Source organism: Anneissia japonica, unplaced genomic scaffold (genome assembly GCF_011630105.1).
Source record: "Anneissia japonica isolate Jap-2015-1 unplaced genomic scaffold, ASM1163010v1 scaffold287754_len4335492_cov202, whole genome shotgun sequence".
NCBI classification, from domain to species: Eukaryota; Metazoa; Echinodermata; class Crinoidea; order Comatulida; family Comatulidae; genus Anneissia; species Anneissia japonica.
In genome coordinates this window covers 3,089,903-3,107,432 of record NW_022705543.1, presented here as the reverse complement: position 1 = coordinate 3,107,432, position 17,530 = coordinate 3,089,903, and the positions used below count along the sequence as shown (strand labels likewise).

Below are 17,530 nucleotides of genomic sequence, written 5' to 3'. Positions count from 1 at the left end.
GGGACGCAACCAATAAACAATCAACAAACTACCGGGTTTCTGGGTTGATTTGCATGGTACTACATGGCTTAACTATATTTTATTTTAGGGGTTAATTGGTAAAAATCGCACATAAATCATACGACGTCACTTACAACGCCGGGGACGGCAACTCAATTTTTAGATTAATTTTCCCGAATAAAATTAACTTCTAATGACGAACTATTGTCTTCAGTTGTCTTTGTTGGTCATTCAAATGTCATTTTATCTATTTTTTCGGTGATATTACCATTCTCAATAAGCTATAAAGCACCCACATAACAACGTCAAGTTAGATCGATCGGTGGGGCTTTGGTGAAGCCGGTAGGGTCAATTCAAGATGATAAGCAGTTTCATTGGACTAAATTCTTTCTTATGTTAACCACCTGCTTACCTAAGATTGTACTCTGACACTGGTTTCGAATGAAATAACTGACAACTTTGGTTTGTATCAATGTTTTAATAAGTACATAAAACTATGTCACAAATACGTATGCAAAAATGCACAGGGACACCACGCTGTTTTGTATTTTTCTTGAAAGCTGTATGCCTGATCACCATCATCATATGCAGTATAATAGATTCAAGTAAGATGTTTCAAATGATATACAAATGTATGCAAACTTACCTTTGGAACAGGTTTTTTTTTCAAGTTTTATTTACCTTAACGTCGACGTCGTCTTAGACAGCACCAGGATTTATCACACCAGGATTAATCACCACGCTGTTTTTGAATTTGTCTTGAAATCTGTATGCCTGATCACCATCACCATACACAGATAATGATTCAAGTAAATGTTAAAAATGATATAAAACTGTATGCAAACATGCCTTCGGAACAGTTTTTTTTTTCGAAGGTGAAGTGAATTAATTTTATTCAATGTCTTTTCAGATTTAGATAAAAAAAAATTACAAACCGTGACAGCCAAAAGGCTGTATACCAATGTATTACAAAAATAGCAACGTTAAACAGTTAAAAACCACCAAAATTTAAGAAATTCACAAAGAAAGTATTACAAAAATAGTTATACAATTAAAAAACACCAAGATTTAAAAAAAAAATCACAACACAAACAAAGAAAAAAAACCCCCAGGGATAAGAAGCACAGCACCAGACAAAAAACCAAATTAAAATGAAAAAAAAAAGGAAGAGATAAAAAATGCATGTAAAAAAACACAAAAATTAAAATAGAATAAAAAAAAAATGCCAAACACAATTTACGAAGACAGCCAAATTCTGTTATCATTTTAAGAGAGGGACTGTGAGCTAGCCAAACACAAGAATTATCACATGTGCCAATAAGAATGTCCAAGGTTATAATGAGTATCAGGCAATATAGGCCTATATAATTAATATAATAAAATATAGGCCTAACCAATTTTCATTCCTATCCTAATTAACGTGGACGGCGACACGCGAAGGAAGAAATGACGTTATATTTTACAAATGAGGGCGACATATCACATGTGTTTCGAATAGCGCAAAACAACAAAAATGGCGGATATCGAGCAGGTAAAAATAGAAATTACTTTACATTTTTTAATAATTTCAGCCATTTTAAATTGTTTAAGTGGTAGGCTGCTGATTTACGATAGTCTCTATTTTCTGACTGAAGTAAAACATAAGTGAAAAATGTACGTCTGCTGCGAAATATTTCAATTTCATACGAACCAAAGCAAAGTGAACACGGAGAAGTAAAGTAGGCTAGGCCTGGTCTGAGTCTGCATCAGCAATGGGGGGAAAGACGGAGAGATCGTCGAACGCTAGGTAGTCCGTCACATAGCCCCTAGGCTAGTACGATGAACAAAGTTGTTTTTCAGCAGCTTAGTTTTTTTTTTTTATTCGCGTTAGGGCTGCATACTATTCAAATAGACCAAATAGTTAATATTAAGTCTTTTGTGTCTTTAAATCAAATAAATAGGTCTATTTTGTGTATTTATTCTTTTGTAGGAGCTAGCCCATTTGGAGGCCCTGTGTAAACAATTGTATGAAACAGTGGACGGAATCCAGAGAGCTGAGGCTGAGAAAGCATTAGTGAACTTTGTAAACTCTCCAGATTGCCTTACCAAGTGCCAGTTGTTATTGGAAAGAGGCAGTGTAAGATACCATTTATAAAAACAAATCACATCCCCACTCTGATATGATAGCCAAACATCCAACATTAACTGAAATGTAACAATGGGAATACCCAGATGTTGAAAGTTGAAGGCTTACCTACTCAAGAATACAGACATTTTTTAGCAGGCATGACACAGATCTATAATACAAAATCAACATTTGACAATATTGACGTTGCAAGTTTCTTACATTTTCCAACAATTCTCTTGTAAATAAAACCAGTAAACCTGATTGTGTCTTGCTATTAAGCTTACCAACAGACTTAAAATCATCAGAAAGTTTAACAAATATGTGGTGCTGATAAACTAATCTAACTTTTTTCTTGCAGTCTGCATATGCTCAATTATTAGCTGCGTCCTCACTCACAAAGCTGGTGTCGAGAAATGCTCAAGTACTTCCGCTCGAGCAGCGTATTGACATCAGTAAGTTTAATGGTTCTCTTTCGATGTGTGTTTGCATCAGGAAAATATCATGGAAATGATGTTTGTCTTACCAGACCTGTTATACCGAATACTCAGTATGTTCCCAAATACAAGGGATTCAGTTGGGAATTGAACCCACAACCTTCAGATAACTAGCCTGATGACATAAACACTAGACCACCAAGATAGTTCTCAACAACTTTTTTAACATTGGTTAATAAAGTAGTTCTTCTACATTGATATCATTTTAAGTTAAGGTATTCCTTATCATTTCTGCAGTTTTTAAATATACTATTTTTTTTTCTCTCAGAAAATTATGTACTTAACTACCTTGCCAGTCGACCAAAGTTACCCTCGTTCGTACGTCAGGCATTGGTGCAGGTAAGATAATGCATTGACTATTTTATGATTGTTAACTTTTGACAAACACCATTAATAGTAATATACATTCTTTCCTTTGATACAGAGGTGTTGCATTTTCAATTCTACACAGAAAATTAGTGAGAAAATATGAAGGGACATATATGTAGCTTAATAATAATGAGATAATTTTATAAAGCATAATGTCTAGTTATGTGAATATGAATGAAATTTTTTTTAAATAGTTTATGTAAATTTATAATTTTCTTTTATCTAGTTGTTTGTTTCACTTTATCTAGTTGTTTGCGAGAACTACAAAATTGGGTTGGTTTGACAATCAAAAGACAGTATGGGTTTTTCGTGATGTTATGGAGGATGCTGGCAAGTTCTTACAGGTAACATAATATATCACTAGCCTGTTGTATATTATTAAGATAAGTGAGCACATATTAATTTGCATTTAGCTGGCATTGCCTTTAATTTGCTATTGTATTCACTACTGTATAATGCCAGTGGCAGATTTAAGAGCGAGCACCTCAGCCCCAACCCTGGTGTGGCTGAGGTGGTCTAAATTCTCTATCTGTAAAAGTCACTCACTACCTGGGCCCCCTCTATTTTGAATTCCTGGATCCACCACTGATGACCAATAAAATAAACTTGAACTTGCTTTAATAGTAGTTTTTTATTGTACAAGATGATAGATTAATGGCTACAGTATACACTGACAAAGTGCATTATAGGATATTGTATATCTTATCCATATAATAAGGTATAACCTCTACATACGGCAAGACTTTCTTTATACCTTGCTTAGCGAACCCGAAATATTGATGATTTCGAATAAAAATGAAATTTTATTTTTGGCCAATTAGCGCACCCATCGCCACAAAAAGTGGAAATTTGAGAAAAAAATTTAAGTTTAAAAAAAAAATTTTATTATGCCCTCCGCTGCCTTGTAATCTCCAAAGATAAAATATGTATATTTCTTCATAATTATATAAATTTGAAGCATTTAACCATCCTATTTTACATTCACCAATAAAATTTTATTTTTATTTTTTCCTCCGTCTGGATGTTTTTGGCAAAACTATTTGCTAAATAAGAAAACAAAATTTTATTTTTATTCCGCCCTCCTCCGATGATCTTTAAAAATATAAGTATGCGAAACAAGAAATAAAAAAAAGCCTCGCCTAAGGGGATAAAGACAAGTTAATTAACTGATGAAAACATGTGAGATTTGAGCAGAAAATAGAAGACTGCCAAAAATGATGTTCAGTTCACTATTGTAGTAAAATCAGCATCAGTGTGCTCCCTTGTATTTCCACAGAGTTCTGTGGAGCACTTTGTTATTGGAGTTCAACTTCTTTCGCAATTAGTCAGTGAAATGAATCAGGTAAGATGAAATATTTATATTAACTAAGCAACCAATTAAATATTAAATGTATAGTTTATTATTCATAAGCCATGTGTAATCTGAGATCACAAATTACTAATCCCACCATCTTTCCTGAATACACAATAACTCATAATATAACATAAATACTCATAATAATTTAAAATATATAAATACTTAAATTAAGTAACATTTGTAATTCAGATTTTACTAATATTATTCATTAGTATTTTCATTATATTAGCATATTTTATATAATTGTCTTGTTTGTTGCAGCCGGACACAATTAGGCCTTTAACAAAACACAGGAAAATTGCCTCATCGTTTAGAGATACAGTTCTTTTTGAAATATTCCAGTTGTCCTCTAGTCTTCTAAAACAGGTAAATGCATACCTAAAACCAGTAAATAAGTTCATAAACAAGTATATAAGTACATAAAACAGGTAAATACGTACTGCACACTGGTAAATAATTAAATGAGACAGTTAAATAACTAGATAATAATTATTATATACTGTATTGAGAATATCAACTTATTAACGATTTCTATTCCTTATATAGGCACTCAAGGAACATTTCAACTTTAGTGATGAAAATAAGGTTGGGGATTACTTTAATTGTTGTTTTATTTATATATTTATTAACATTAATTAAACATTAATTATTAAACTCTTACTAATTTCTTTTCACGTGATCTATTACATATATCACTGTTGTTGTTATTCTTCCTATTAAAATGCAGTTATATTATTGTTACTATTTTTTTTATTGCAATACTCCTTTTAATTTTTTATAAATTGTTGATTGTTTCTATCATTATATGTTTTTTTTCTGATTGACAGCATGCTGTCATGGATCAACTCCTTCGACTGGCACACAATTGTTTGACGTTTGATTTCATCGGTACATCTACTGATGAGTCTTCTGACGATATGTCAACAGTACAGATTCCTACTGGCTGGAGATCAGGTAAGGTCAAATGATAAACTATTGATGGAAATTATCTTTAAAATACTAAGTGATGAGCTCTGTGTGGACATGCCTCTTGTATATGTAAAACTTTAAGCTTTGTTCACACTCGCAGGCAAGTTTTACCTGACAAATAGATATGTACTTTAGTGTCATTTGTGTGAGCCTGTTGTTAATAATATTATTATTATTATTGATTTTTCAGCATTCTTGGACGTTAGTACTGTTTTACTATTCTTTGATCTGTACAAGGCATTGCCTTCAACTCTATCCCCAATGGTAAGTGAGTGTTGATTGGAGCTTCAGCTCATCTTTTAATGGAACTTTCTGGGTTGTCAATCAGGCTTAACAGCTGACCAATCAGAATGTGTTATTTGCTAGAGTGATTTTGGGGGCTCCTGGCAACACTATCCAAGAGGTGGGGCTTAACGGAATGGTTCATTATAGTGTATTTGAAGAAAATATGTTTCTAAACCTCAACATATTCATTTTCAGGCCATTTCTTGCCTGGTTCAAATAGCCTCAGTCCGGCGTTCTTTATTTAACAACGCAGAACGAGCAAACTTTCTGAAACACCTCGTATCTGGAGTCAAATTCATCTTGGAAAACCCTTCAGTAAGTATTTAAATCTCTTCAAATTGCAAGTTTACAATTCCCAAGTGTTTTATATTTTTTTCAATTACAGATTAAAATTCAATGAACGACAATAATAACTAAAGTTGAATATTAAAATGCTTAATATTGAATTTGAAATATTAAAATCTCAAATTTGCAAATGATAATTGCATGATGTATGCAATCCAACCCAAACATTTCTGTCTGGATGTCTATTATTCATTGAGCATTAAAAGATTCATAAGATTTGAACAAGTGAGACTGCTATTGATATAGCATTTGCTCTTGTATATGTTTTAATGTTTTGTCTTATTTTTACAGGGTCTGACAGAAGCAACTAATTATCATGAGTTTTGTAGATTACTAGCGCGTTTAAAGTCTAATTATCAGCTGGGGGAACTCGTTAAGGTTGATCTGTATCCTGATTTCATTCGACTGGTGGCTAAGTTCACGATAGAGAGTTTACAGGTAAGGAGACCCCATCAATATTAATAGTTTATTTTTCTGTTACATTCAACTGGAAGCTTCAATCTACTATGATGCTCCAGAAACTAAGTCTCATCATTATAAGAGATTTAGGAGCTGAAATACTTTTGTTTTAGTAAAGTGTTGTCCAGATTACTAAATTTTTGTTGACCAAAAATAAAAGAAATAACAAAAGCTATATATAGTCATGATGTGTTTATATGCTGTGTGTCCATGATGTGATGTTATCATGACCATATTTAGGAATGTCTTGTGTTTTTTTAACCCTGGATTCGGGGATTGAAATGCAAGTATTTTAACCACCAAGTTCAGTTCTATTCATATCAGTACCTTCCAATCTTAACCTCCTTCAATTCAATATTTTAAATTAATTTTTGTTAATCTGAGTTGAAGAATTATTTTGGAAACATAAAAGTAAAATTATTAATTTAGTAACAACATTTTTTTCCTCCCAGATGTGGCAATTTGCACCAAATAGCATTCATTATTTACTTACCCTGTGGCAAAGAATGGTTGCGTCCGTGCCTTACGTTAAGGCGGCAGAGCCTCATTCCCTTGAGCGGTACACACCGGAAATAACAAAAGCATACATCACATCTCGTCTGGAGTCTGTCACGATTGTTCTCAGGGATGGTGTAGAAGACCCCTTAGAAGATAGTGGAATGGTCCAACAACAACTTGATCAAGTTAGTAATTCTCATTATCTGAAAAAATTCTACATTTTTTGTCCCTTTAGTTGTTATGAGTTTTTAATTGAGCTGCCCTCATAATGATAACCCTATGGTGGTTTCTTATGACTAAATCAGTCAAAATACATATACCTGTAGCTTCACTGATTTGTGTTATTTTTCCTTTTTTAGTTATCTACTATAGGACGATGCGAGTATGAGAAGACGTGTGCGTTGCTGATGCAGCTTTTTGACACGTCTGCTCAGCGTTACCAGAAATTAATCCAAACGAACACAAGCGGACCAGAATTGGCAATTGAAGAAGGTAAACAACATGAAAATGTGGAACTAATGAATATTGAAATAGACTTAAAACATATTGGAACTCATGGTAATGGTTGGAGACTTATATAGCACGTTATTTGTGGTCTCTATTCACTGTAGAGAAAAAAAATAGCAAAATGTATTCTATTAGGTCAACTAAGTTAACCATTCTAAAATAAATATCCAAAACAGACCAACGCAGAGGAACCAACACTATCGCACTGTTCACCTACAGTTTGAGACCAGCAACAAGTTGTATTTAGCAAGTACTTGACTTACGAAAATTGAAATAAAACATATTGGCTTGTTTAATTTCAGGTCGGCTTACATGGCTTGTTTATATTATCGGTGCAGTAATAGGGGGCAGGGTGTCGTATACCAGTGCAGATGAGCATGACGCCTTGGATGGTGAACTTGTGTGTAGGTACGTAAAATCGACTTTCTTATTTTCTCTTGCAAAATATTACTTCGGAAAGGATAGAAATTTGTTAGATTCTGGTTGAATGTATAATCAAACTATTCCGAAATAGTTTATTATCCAACATTAAAGAAGGAAATGCATTCGAAATCTGACAAACATTTAAAATCACAGCACTGAATATGAAAATATATAATTATTATAAACACTGAAACATTTAAACATGTTAATGTGTACAAGAAAAAGCAATTTTATATACAGAATACATATAAAATAACAATATATTAAGAAGAATAATACAGTACATTTATGATTGATAGATCTAAATTGTGATCTACACATGCTTCTTTCAGAGTGCTGCAGTTGATGGATTTGACAGACGGACGATTGTCGCAAGGCGGCAGTGAAAAACTTGATATCGCAATGTTGAGCTTTTTTGAACAATTTAGGAAAATATATGTTGGAGATCAAGTGCAGAAAACCTCCAAAGTGTATAAGAAGCTGTCACAAGTGTTGAATATTAATGATGAGGCAATGGTGTTGAGTGTGTTTGTTGGAAAAGTGTAAGTACACATGCAATAAAGTAAGTCCTTGCCAAGCCACTAGGGCACATATGGGCTGGAGCTTATCCCCAGTTTCTGTAGCATGAAGCAGGATGAGAGTGTAATACTCCCCCTGGGTGGGACGTTGGTTCACCACAGGTTACACCTAACAGTTTGCTGGTACCCATAGGTACAACACGGTAGACTGAAGCAATGTAGATAAAGTGCCTTGCTCAAGGACACAAGCAAAATACACAGCTGAGATTGTTGGGAAACCAAAGCATTCCCACTGCACCAAACCGCTTCCACAAGTATACATACAACCACAAAGAAATATTTTTTATCCTGGTGTCGCAGGATTATAACCCAGGAATCAGATTTTAAGATTTGAAGTAAATACTTTAACCACTAAGACAGTACTACCCACTCCAAATGGGTAGTGAATATCACTGTAATATTGTGGATGGCTTAATTACTTTTTAATTCTCAAAATACTCCATAATCCTTTCTTTTATTTTGAATATTCAAACTTTGTTTTAAGCTTATACAAATTTTCTTGTTTTTAGAATAACAAACTTGAAGTTTTGGGGCCGAAGTGAGCCAATAATTACGAAAACACTGCAGTTGTTAAGTGACTTGTCGGTTGGTTATAGCAGCGTGCGGAAACTTATCAAACTCGATGCTGTTCAGTTTATGCTCCAAAATCACACAGTATGTATTTATTTGTTAGTAATAGTGATAGGCTTTAATAGGGGTGATACCACAATGACACATATCATATATGGCTGATGTTGTACATTTTAGACTGATTTGTCTTCTTTACAGAGCGATCAATTTCCATTCCTTGGTGTTAATGGGACTCTCTCTTTGAATGACATGAGGTGTCGTACCACATTCTACACAGCGCTCGGTAGATTACTTATGGTGGATCTCGGTGAGGATGAGCAGAGGTTTGAGAACTTCATGATGCCTTTGACTCAGGCTTTGGACTTCGTAGGTGTTCAACTCTCAAGTGCAGAGAAAGGTGTAGTGAGTTTCAACGAAGCACAAGCCAAGGTAACAATATCAATGAAATTTATTAAGCTAAAAATGGTTGGAAATACAAGAATATAGAAACAAGTCATTTTAACTCTGATGAGGAGCTCTAGAAACACTTGCTGATTGATTAATAGATCCTTTTTAGCTCTACTGCCTCTATTAAACTGCCCTCACAAGGCTGATTGATTAATAGATCTTTTTTTAGTTCTACTGCCTCTATCAAACTGCCCTCACAAGGCTGATTGATAATAGATCTTGTTAGCTCTACTGCCTCTATTATACTGCCCTCATGAAGAGCTCTAGAGACACTTGGCTGATTGGTAAATAGTCGATTGATTAATAGATCTTTTTTAGATCTACTACCTCAATTATACTGCCCTGATCAGAGCTTTGAGATTGCGAGAACTTTTTATTTGTCACATGGTTCCTAAAAAGATGGATTTTTTCTTATCCATGAGTTTCCCTGATTTAAAAGGAAGTGAATTGGTCAGTCCATCAAAAATGACTTTATTGCGTATAAAACAAATAATACAATTATACAGCAATCATGGCCCAAAAGGGGCACACGCAAGGAGAAACGAAGTACAGCATTAAGTAAACAATAAAAAAATAGCTCCACATTCCTTTACTCTTTTCCAGATAGAATATCAAATCCTTTTCCGGGCACAAATCTGTCATGTGCATGAGACCAATGACTTTCATACAAAGGTTGTTGATTTAACATGTTTTTGTGTTTCTATCAAACAGAGAACATTGATTGGTGTTGCACGGGATTTGCGAGGCATTGCTTTTGCGTTCAACACAATTACGAGCTACATGATGCTGTTTGATTGGATGTATCCTTCATTAATTTCTTACGTACAAACGTATAATCAAGACAACATTTATATTTTAATTATATTTAGAAGTATATAATAATTCTTGCGGTACACCACGTAGGTACTTCTGAGATGACTCAAAGACATTCTCAACCAACAACAGTTCTTTTCAGAACCATCTACATGATGTACCGCAAGCATTAATAAATTAGTTTTCCATGCAAACCTTTAAACAATATTTGTTAGCACTGCTGAAATGTTAATTTTTATGAGATTTTTTCTGTGTACAATTCTTTGACATATAACAACAGCTATCCTACTTACACACCCATTCTCCTGAGGGCAGTACAACTGTGGTGTCATGACCCAGCAGTGACAACTCCGATATTAAAGCTAATGGCAGAGCTTGTTCAAAATCGCTCTCAAAGGTTGCAGTTCAATGTTTCTTCACCGAATGGGATTTTACTATTCAGGGAGACTAGTAAAATGGTGTGCAGTTATGGTAAGTGATAATACTTCTGTAGATACAGGTTGATACTTTCTTGATTCCAAAAGTGTTGTTGCTTAACAGTTAGGTAAAATTAAGAATGAGACTAAAAAAAGAATGATTGCTGTATGAATCAATTTTTTTTTTTTTTTTTTTTCCAGGATCGTCAGTTTTGCAGCTTGGTGACATTCCCAAAGATCAGATTTACAGAATGAAATATCCTTTATTCTTTGGTAGTAAAGTGATGATAACTTTGGTAGATAGTGGTGATAAATATGATGGTGTGAATAATGGTGAGAATGATGGTGGTACTGAAGGTGGTGGGTAGTGATGATGGTGTAATGATAATATTGATCATGGTGGTGATGATGATCATCATCATCATGATTATGACATTGATTGTAGTGTAGATGGATGGGATGATAATGGTGGTGGTAAACTGGTGATGTTTGTGGTGGTGGTTGTTCTGGTGGTAATGATAATAATGATTACAATTATAATGATGATGATGATAAAAATGACTGACAACTTCTATTCATATATATATATTTTAATTGAATTAAATTTATTTTTCTTAACACATTTTTCTCACGTTAAAGGGAATTTCAATATGCTTCTCTATGTTAAAGGCAGCATTGTGTGGTAGCTACGTTAACTTCGGTGTTTTCAGGTTGTATAACGACACGGCATTAGACCTGTCTCTTATACACATCTAGATGTGTATAAGAGACAGGGTCAGGACCCATGATCCCCTCCTCCCAGATCCACCAATTTGAATTGCGAGAAAATGTAACTCGGTCGGGTACTGGATAAACATTCTCTTTCCCATCCTTCTCCTTCTTCCCTCCTTCTTTTTTTGCATTTCAGATCATACAAAGTTCTCCAGACATTATATATTTTTCGCCAAAAAGTGGGGGGGCCCGGGCCCCCCCGGTTCCGCCGCCCATGTAATGATAACATTGATCATGGTGGTGATGATGATGATCATCATCATCATGATTATGACATTGATTGTAGTGTAGATGGCTGTGATGATAATGGTGGTGGTGGTTGTTCTGGTGGTAATGATAATAATGATTACAATTATTATGATGATGATAAAAATGACTGACAACTTCTATTCATATATATATTTTTTAATTGAATTAAATTTATTTTTCTTAACACATTTTGCTCACGCTAAAGGGAATTTCAATATGCTTCTCTATGTTAAAGGCAGCATTGTGTGGTAGCTACGTTAACTTCGGTGTTTTCAGGTTGTACAACGACACGGCATTAGACGATGCGCTCTCTACATTCGTCAAACTCCTCATGTCATTATCTCAGAGTGATTTACTGGTAAATAGACTAAGAGAATTTCATTAAAACATGGGTAGTGACGGTGACTGGGTGGAAATAATTTGTGAGGGCATTTGGCACAGTGGTTAAGGCCCAGCCCTCAAACTACACGTCGGTGTTTTGGATTCAAAGTCAGTTTCTGTTTACATTTCATACATTGAAAGTAATTCTTTTGAAATGATTATGGTCAGATAGATAAGATATAATTAATTATATGGGGCTTGCCATGCCAAAACCATTATCGGTAACCAAAACATGAAAATTGACTTTATATTATATTCTTCACAATAAGCTTTAAAATGATGGGTCAATTACTGGAACTGACTTACTATTGCCAAAGTTATGAGTAAAAGTATTACAGCTTCTCTTATAGTAAAATATTTTTGTTATTTTGTTATTTGGTATTTATATAGCGCCTTTCCTTTGTTTTTCCCTGGTCATTGAGTCCGCATGCTTAAGTGTTGCTGCCATATTGGCGCAGTAACAGGCAACCCCACCAGGTACCCATTTATACTCCTGGGTGAAGAGAAGCAAATAAAGTGCCTTGCTCAAGGACACAAGCAAAATGCACAGCAAGGGATTGAAACCCTGACAATGAGGTTGGGAAACCAAACCGTTCCGCTGCACCAAACCTGCTTCGGGGTGGTGTAACAGTACTGCCATATTTTTATGCTAAGTACGCAGTTTAACAATTAGTGACAGTACGTTGGTTTTGGGAGGCAAGCCTCATGTAGTAATCATTTTGCCCGATTTAAAACAAACAAGCAATTGTACTACTGTATATTCAACCAATACAAAAACATGACGTTTTAAACAATAATTTCAAACATTCTATGATATATGTAGGATTATCCAAAGCTCAGTCAGTCGTATTATACATTACTGGAATGTTTATCGCAAGACCACATGGACTTCATCAGTAACCTTGAGCCGCCTGTCTTCCTATCCATCCTGGGCTCCATATCCGAAGGTCTTACTGCCTTAGGTAAGATCAGTCGCAACTTTCTGGGTAAAGTATAGAAAACCATTTCATAAACTTGATTGCTGGAATGCAGTGAATCACCTACTGTCCAAGCTTCTGTCTTTCAATTTTCTCAATGTTTTAACGCTAATAACATTTGTGTTATAACTTTATTTCTAAATGTTTTTAACACACCTCTGCTACTAGTTTCTGCCTTATAACAATATAGACAGTCTGAAATGTATGAATTTATGCCGGATACCGGATTATATCTGTCTAACTCCATAATATTATTTGTTATGTTCATTATTGTTATTCTTATTATTATAATCTTAATTTTAGCTTCTGCTAATCTTGTTGTAGCCACTATACATGCACTAAACCAGAAGGATTCTCTGTATGATTTTTATACCGGAATAAATTGATTTAACAAAATTGAATAAGAGTTATTATTTATATGCCATTTCCGGTGGTGGGTACGACATCGCAAAATGAATGGATTATTATTCTTTGTTATTTCTTTCATAGATACCATGGTGTGTACAGGGTGTTGTGCAACTCTAGACCACATTGTGACTTATTTATTCAAGAAGCTATCGAAGACGGCCAAGAAACGTCCAGGCAGCCAGCTTCAGAACACATCTTTCCTTAGAATCTTAGAATTACACCCGCAAATATTCCAACAGGTAAAGCAGGTTTTTGTGTAAGGTTACAATTTAATTGATGTAGGTTAACAATTTTTATTTATTTGTAGAAAGGATTGTGTAAATTTTTGAGAACAGCTCTTAGTCAAATGATAATACATCTTAATTTAACACATACATATAAGCATATTAAAATGTGAACATCTTGGGAAGGCCCTCATGTCATTGGCTGTGTTGCAGTCTATAACTTCATTCATATAGGCCTGGTTACTATTATTCATCTATTATAAAGCAATTTTGCATGCTAATTATGGCTGGGCCTTTTTAATAAGTGTGGTTTTTATTTTTCAGATGCTGTCTACTGTACTTAATATCATAATGTTTGAGGATTGTCGTAACCAGTGGTCCATGTCTCGGCCATTGCTAGGCCTTATTACACTCAATGAAGAGGTTAGTGTACATGTCTTTATATCTGAAAAATAATTTAAATGGTAGAATGATTAATTCATTGGTAAAATGATTGATTGAAGTTACCGGAAGATTTGTCTATAAAAACCTGCACTAAAAAAAAAGATATGAAAGCCAGTTGAAATGAAGGTACTATGCAGTAATACATTGAATGAAGCCTAGGATACTATCTTTAAAACTATTTAGAGATACAACTTTGAGTAATTGATTGGTTTTCAAACACTCAGATGGCTGGAAGAAAAAATAGCTTTACTGTATTTATGATTTATATTATTTATAATGATTATTACATTATACTATTAATGTTGAACTCATTTATTTTCTGAAAACTCACCTGGATAAACTGAATAGTATGAGTAAATGAGGTTGACAACGTGGTTATTTTTTATGAATTCCCTGGGTCAGGCTGTTCTATTATGTTTTGAGGGGTGTTTTTGTTAAGAAATCAAGGGCATAAGTAAATTTATCCAGATGTGATACCCATTTGTGCAATCTCTTTTAGTACTTTGATAACTTGCGCAAGACAATAACAAGTGCACAGCCTCCAGAGAAGCAAGAAGCCATGCATCGGTGCTTTGAGAATCTTATGGAAGGCATTGAAAGAAACCTACTTACAAAAAATAGAGACAGGTATTAATCTGCAGTTTCTTCTCTATTTTTTTCATAGAATAGTTGTCTAAATCTAGTATATAATCTAGCAGTAATTTACTGTATCAACAGATCACAGACATATTGATGTATTTAGTTCTTGTTATAGAGATCAACATTGTAAAGGAATACAATTGACTGATTTAAATACAAATATTTTTCTCTACAGGTTTACTCAGAATTTATCAATATTTCGAAGAGACGTGAATGACTCGTTGAAATCTACAGCCACTACCACAACAGTAGTAATACAAAACTCGGACATGATGAGTTAAAACTGACTGCTAGCAGCTTCAAAAGTTGCTAAATTTTCATTGTTTATGTCCAAAGAAGAACATAGTTACTTTGCCTTGTATTCAACACCCGAAGGGCTTGGATTGGCGCACAGTTAATCATGGATGAATATAACAGTGGGAGTTGCCAGGAATGCATCGAAATGAGGAATACTAACAACAATGTTTAAAAATCAAATATGGTTTATCATAAACCAGTGTACCACAATGGAATGGAAGATTGCTCACTGTCTCCTAACCTTTAGTGATTATCTGCAATAAATGTGTTAAATACTGTTCGATAATAAACCATCCAAAACTGTAGAGGGAGCTATATAGACTGATAAAATCAAATTTTGATGTATGCCAACAATTGCTAGCAGCTTGAAAATTGAACATAACATTGATAATCTTCAAAATATGAATGCTGCTGTTATCAGAAATAAAATGAGCAAATGCATAACAATTTATGATTATTTATTGATCAAGCCTTTAATTTTCTTTTCTTCAATCTACTCACATTGGCTAACGGTCAAGCGCAAAAATTTAATTGGACATAAGTTAATTCTGAATTGCAAAACGTAATACATTGAAGATTGAGCCACCATTTTCTATGAAATATATTTAGAAATTGTAAGTTTATGTCAAATTATTGTGTTGATTATTGGTCTGCATCAATCAGGCATATTATTCTGAAATTTGTCCTTGTAAGTGTACATGTTTGCATAGTTGTTTTTTTACATGTAGTTAGGCATTTTCTCTTTTCAAAAAGAAATATTTTCTTTCATGGTTAATTTTCAACACTCAGTTCAATGTTACGTCGTTAAAATGGGATATTGAGTGAATTGATATGCAACCAGTCCCATTCACAGCTGTTATTTTATATGTTTTGATAATATAATTACCAACAAAAATTTATATTTACAAATCAGGGATTTCTCTTTAGATTCAATGTTGATTGTAAACTTTTCAGAACAGTATTGTTGATGTTCTAAAAATTATCAAATTTTATGTTTTTTAGATCACAAAAATTGTCATACCTATTATTATGCTTCTGAAGCTATGTTTGTGTAAAGGTTGGGTTTCGGTAATTTGTCATCTAAATCAGGGGCGGATTTAGGGGGGGGCCGGCCCGGCCCCGGCCCCCCCTTTTGGGAGGTAAAAAAAAAGAAAAGAAAAAAGAAAAAAAGAGAGAAAAAGAAAAAAATGATAGCCCAGAATGCCTCAAATGTTATGTTTGGGCGTCTAGAACACAAAAATTTCGCGGGGCATGCCCCGGACCCCCTACGACAGTGTTGTCTCAATCGGCCCAACTTTCGGCCCCCCCTTCCGGCCCCCCCTTTCGGACATTTCTGGATCCGCCCCTGTAAATGACAAGAAATGCTGATTTGATCTGGTGTAAAACAACTCAATACAGTGGACCCAATGAGGGTCAATATCAAGAAACATTTGATTTTTATATATATATTTTAACAGACCTGCATAAACGAAGTTTCCACTTTTACAGATTGTTAGCTAAACTGCAAAAACTTTTAGAAATAATTTGAACGCTTCTATTTTCAGTGGTGTAAGAATTGGCAGCCCAAAAATTTATATTTACAAATCAGGGATTTCTCTTTAGATTCAATGTTGATTGTAAACTTTTCAGAACAGTATTGTTGATGTTCTAAAAATTATCAAATTTTATGTTTTTTAGATCACAAAAATTGTCATACCTATTATTATGCTTCTGAAGCTATGTTTGTGTAAAGGTTGGGTTTCGGTAATTTGTCATCTAAATGACAAGAAATGCCGATTTGATCTGGTGTAAAACAACTCAATACAATGGACCCAATGAGGGTCAATATCAAGAAACATTTGATTTTTATATATATATTTTAACAGACCTGCATAAACGAAGTTTCCACTTTTACAGATTGTTAGCTAAACTACAAAAACTTTTAGAAATAATTTGAACGCTTCTATTTTCAGTGGTGTAAGAATTGGCAGCCCCATAGATATATATTAGCCCCATTTATGCTATTGTGTTATTTATTTTTAACTTCGTACAGTACAACAGACCCATATCATATGGACTTGCATATCAGTGATTCTGTGGTTATGAATTTGTGTTTTTGTATAAATTGAGGTGCATATAATGAATTAAGTTAGCTTAGAAAATGAAAGAATATGTGTGAAGTGTGGAGGGAAGATGAAAATCATTAAATTTCATGTGGCAGTCAAATGCTTTGTATTAGTTTAAAACAATTAGTTAAAATTGGCCGTAAGGAAATGACTATTGAATATCATGCTTTCACAAGTAAAACAAACCTAATCATGCTTTTGATAAATGCTTTTGTCAGTGTAATTATAGAGATATTGTGCTATTCAAAAAAAAAAAAAAAGCTGTGGATTAAATTAATCTGTTTCCTTATAAGCGGATATCGGTTGTATTCTGTACTCACCAATAGTTAATAGAATCTCATTTTTTTACTAGGACTTTTTTTTGACAATGTGAGAATGGGTATACAATTTTTTCAATA

The 17,530-nt window shown here is 33.9% G+C and overlaps 1 protein-coding gene across 2 annotated transcripts; it reads left to right on the top strand.

The window, feature by feature from the left end:
• Window positions 1-1,426: 1,426 nt before the first annotated feature.
• Window positions 1,427-16,107, top strand: LOC117105688 (exportin-7-like). 2 transcript variants are annotated; one of them, XM_033246914.1, is made up of 28 exons: window positions 1,427-1,531; window positions 1,970-2,116; window positions 2,466-2,559; window positions 2,870-2,940; window positions 3,219-3,314; window positions 4,247-4,312; window positions 4,589-4,693; window positions 4,874-4,912; window positions 5,155-5,281; window positions 5,487-5,560; window positions 5,777-5,896; window positions 6,218-6,364; window positions 6,838-7,068; window positions 7,243-7,375; window positions 7,693-7,798; window positions 8,146-8,355; window positions 8,901-9,045; window positions 9,160-9,390; window positions 10,120-10,208; window positions 10,502-10,692; window positions 10,839-10,893; window positions 11,270-11,347; window positions 11,934-12,015; window positions 12,862-13,000; window positions 13,505-13,662; window positions 13,972-14,070; window positions 14,591-14,718; window positions 14,906-16,107. In XM_033246914.1, the coding sequence occupies exons 1-28, from the start codon at window positions 1,514-1,516 to the stop codon at window positions 15,009-15,011; spliced, it is 3,285 nt and encodes a 1,094-aa protein (XP_033102805.1). In that variant the 5' UTR covers window positions 1,427-1,513; the 3' UTR covers window positions 15,012-16,107. The 2 variants fall into 2 exon arrangements, with proteins under 2 accessions (XP_033102805.1, XP_033102804.1); XM_033246913.1 differs by lacking the exon at window positions 11,270-11,347 and having other exon boundaries at window positions 11,856-12,015.
• The last annotated feature ends 1,423 nt before the right edge of the window (window positions 16,108-17,530 follow it).

What these genes read in the sequence shown, in the direction of transcription:
- LOC117105688 (XM_033246913.1), top strand. An exon ending in ATGCTGGCAAGTTCTTACAG is followed by an intron (nt 3,315 to 4,246) that starts GTAACATAATAT and finishes GTATTTCCACAG; the next exon opens with AGTTCTGTGGAGCACTTTGT. An exon ending in AGAATTGGCAATTGAAGAAG is followed by an intron (nt 7,376 to 7,692) that starts GTAAACAACATG and finishes GTTTAATTTCAG; the next exon opens with GTCGGCTTACATGGCTTGTT.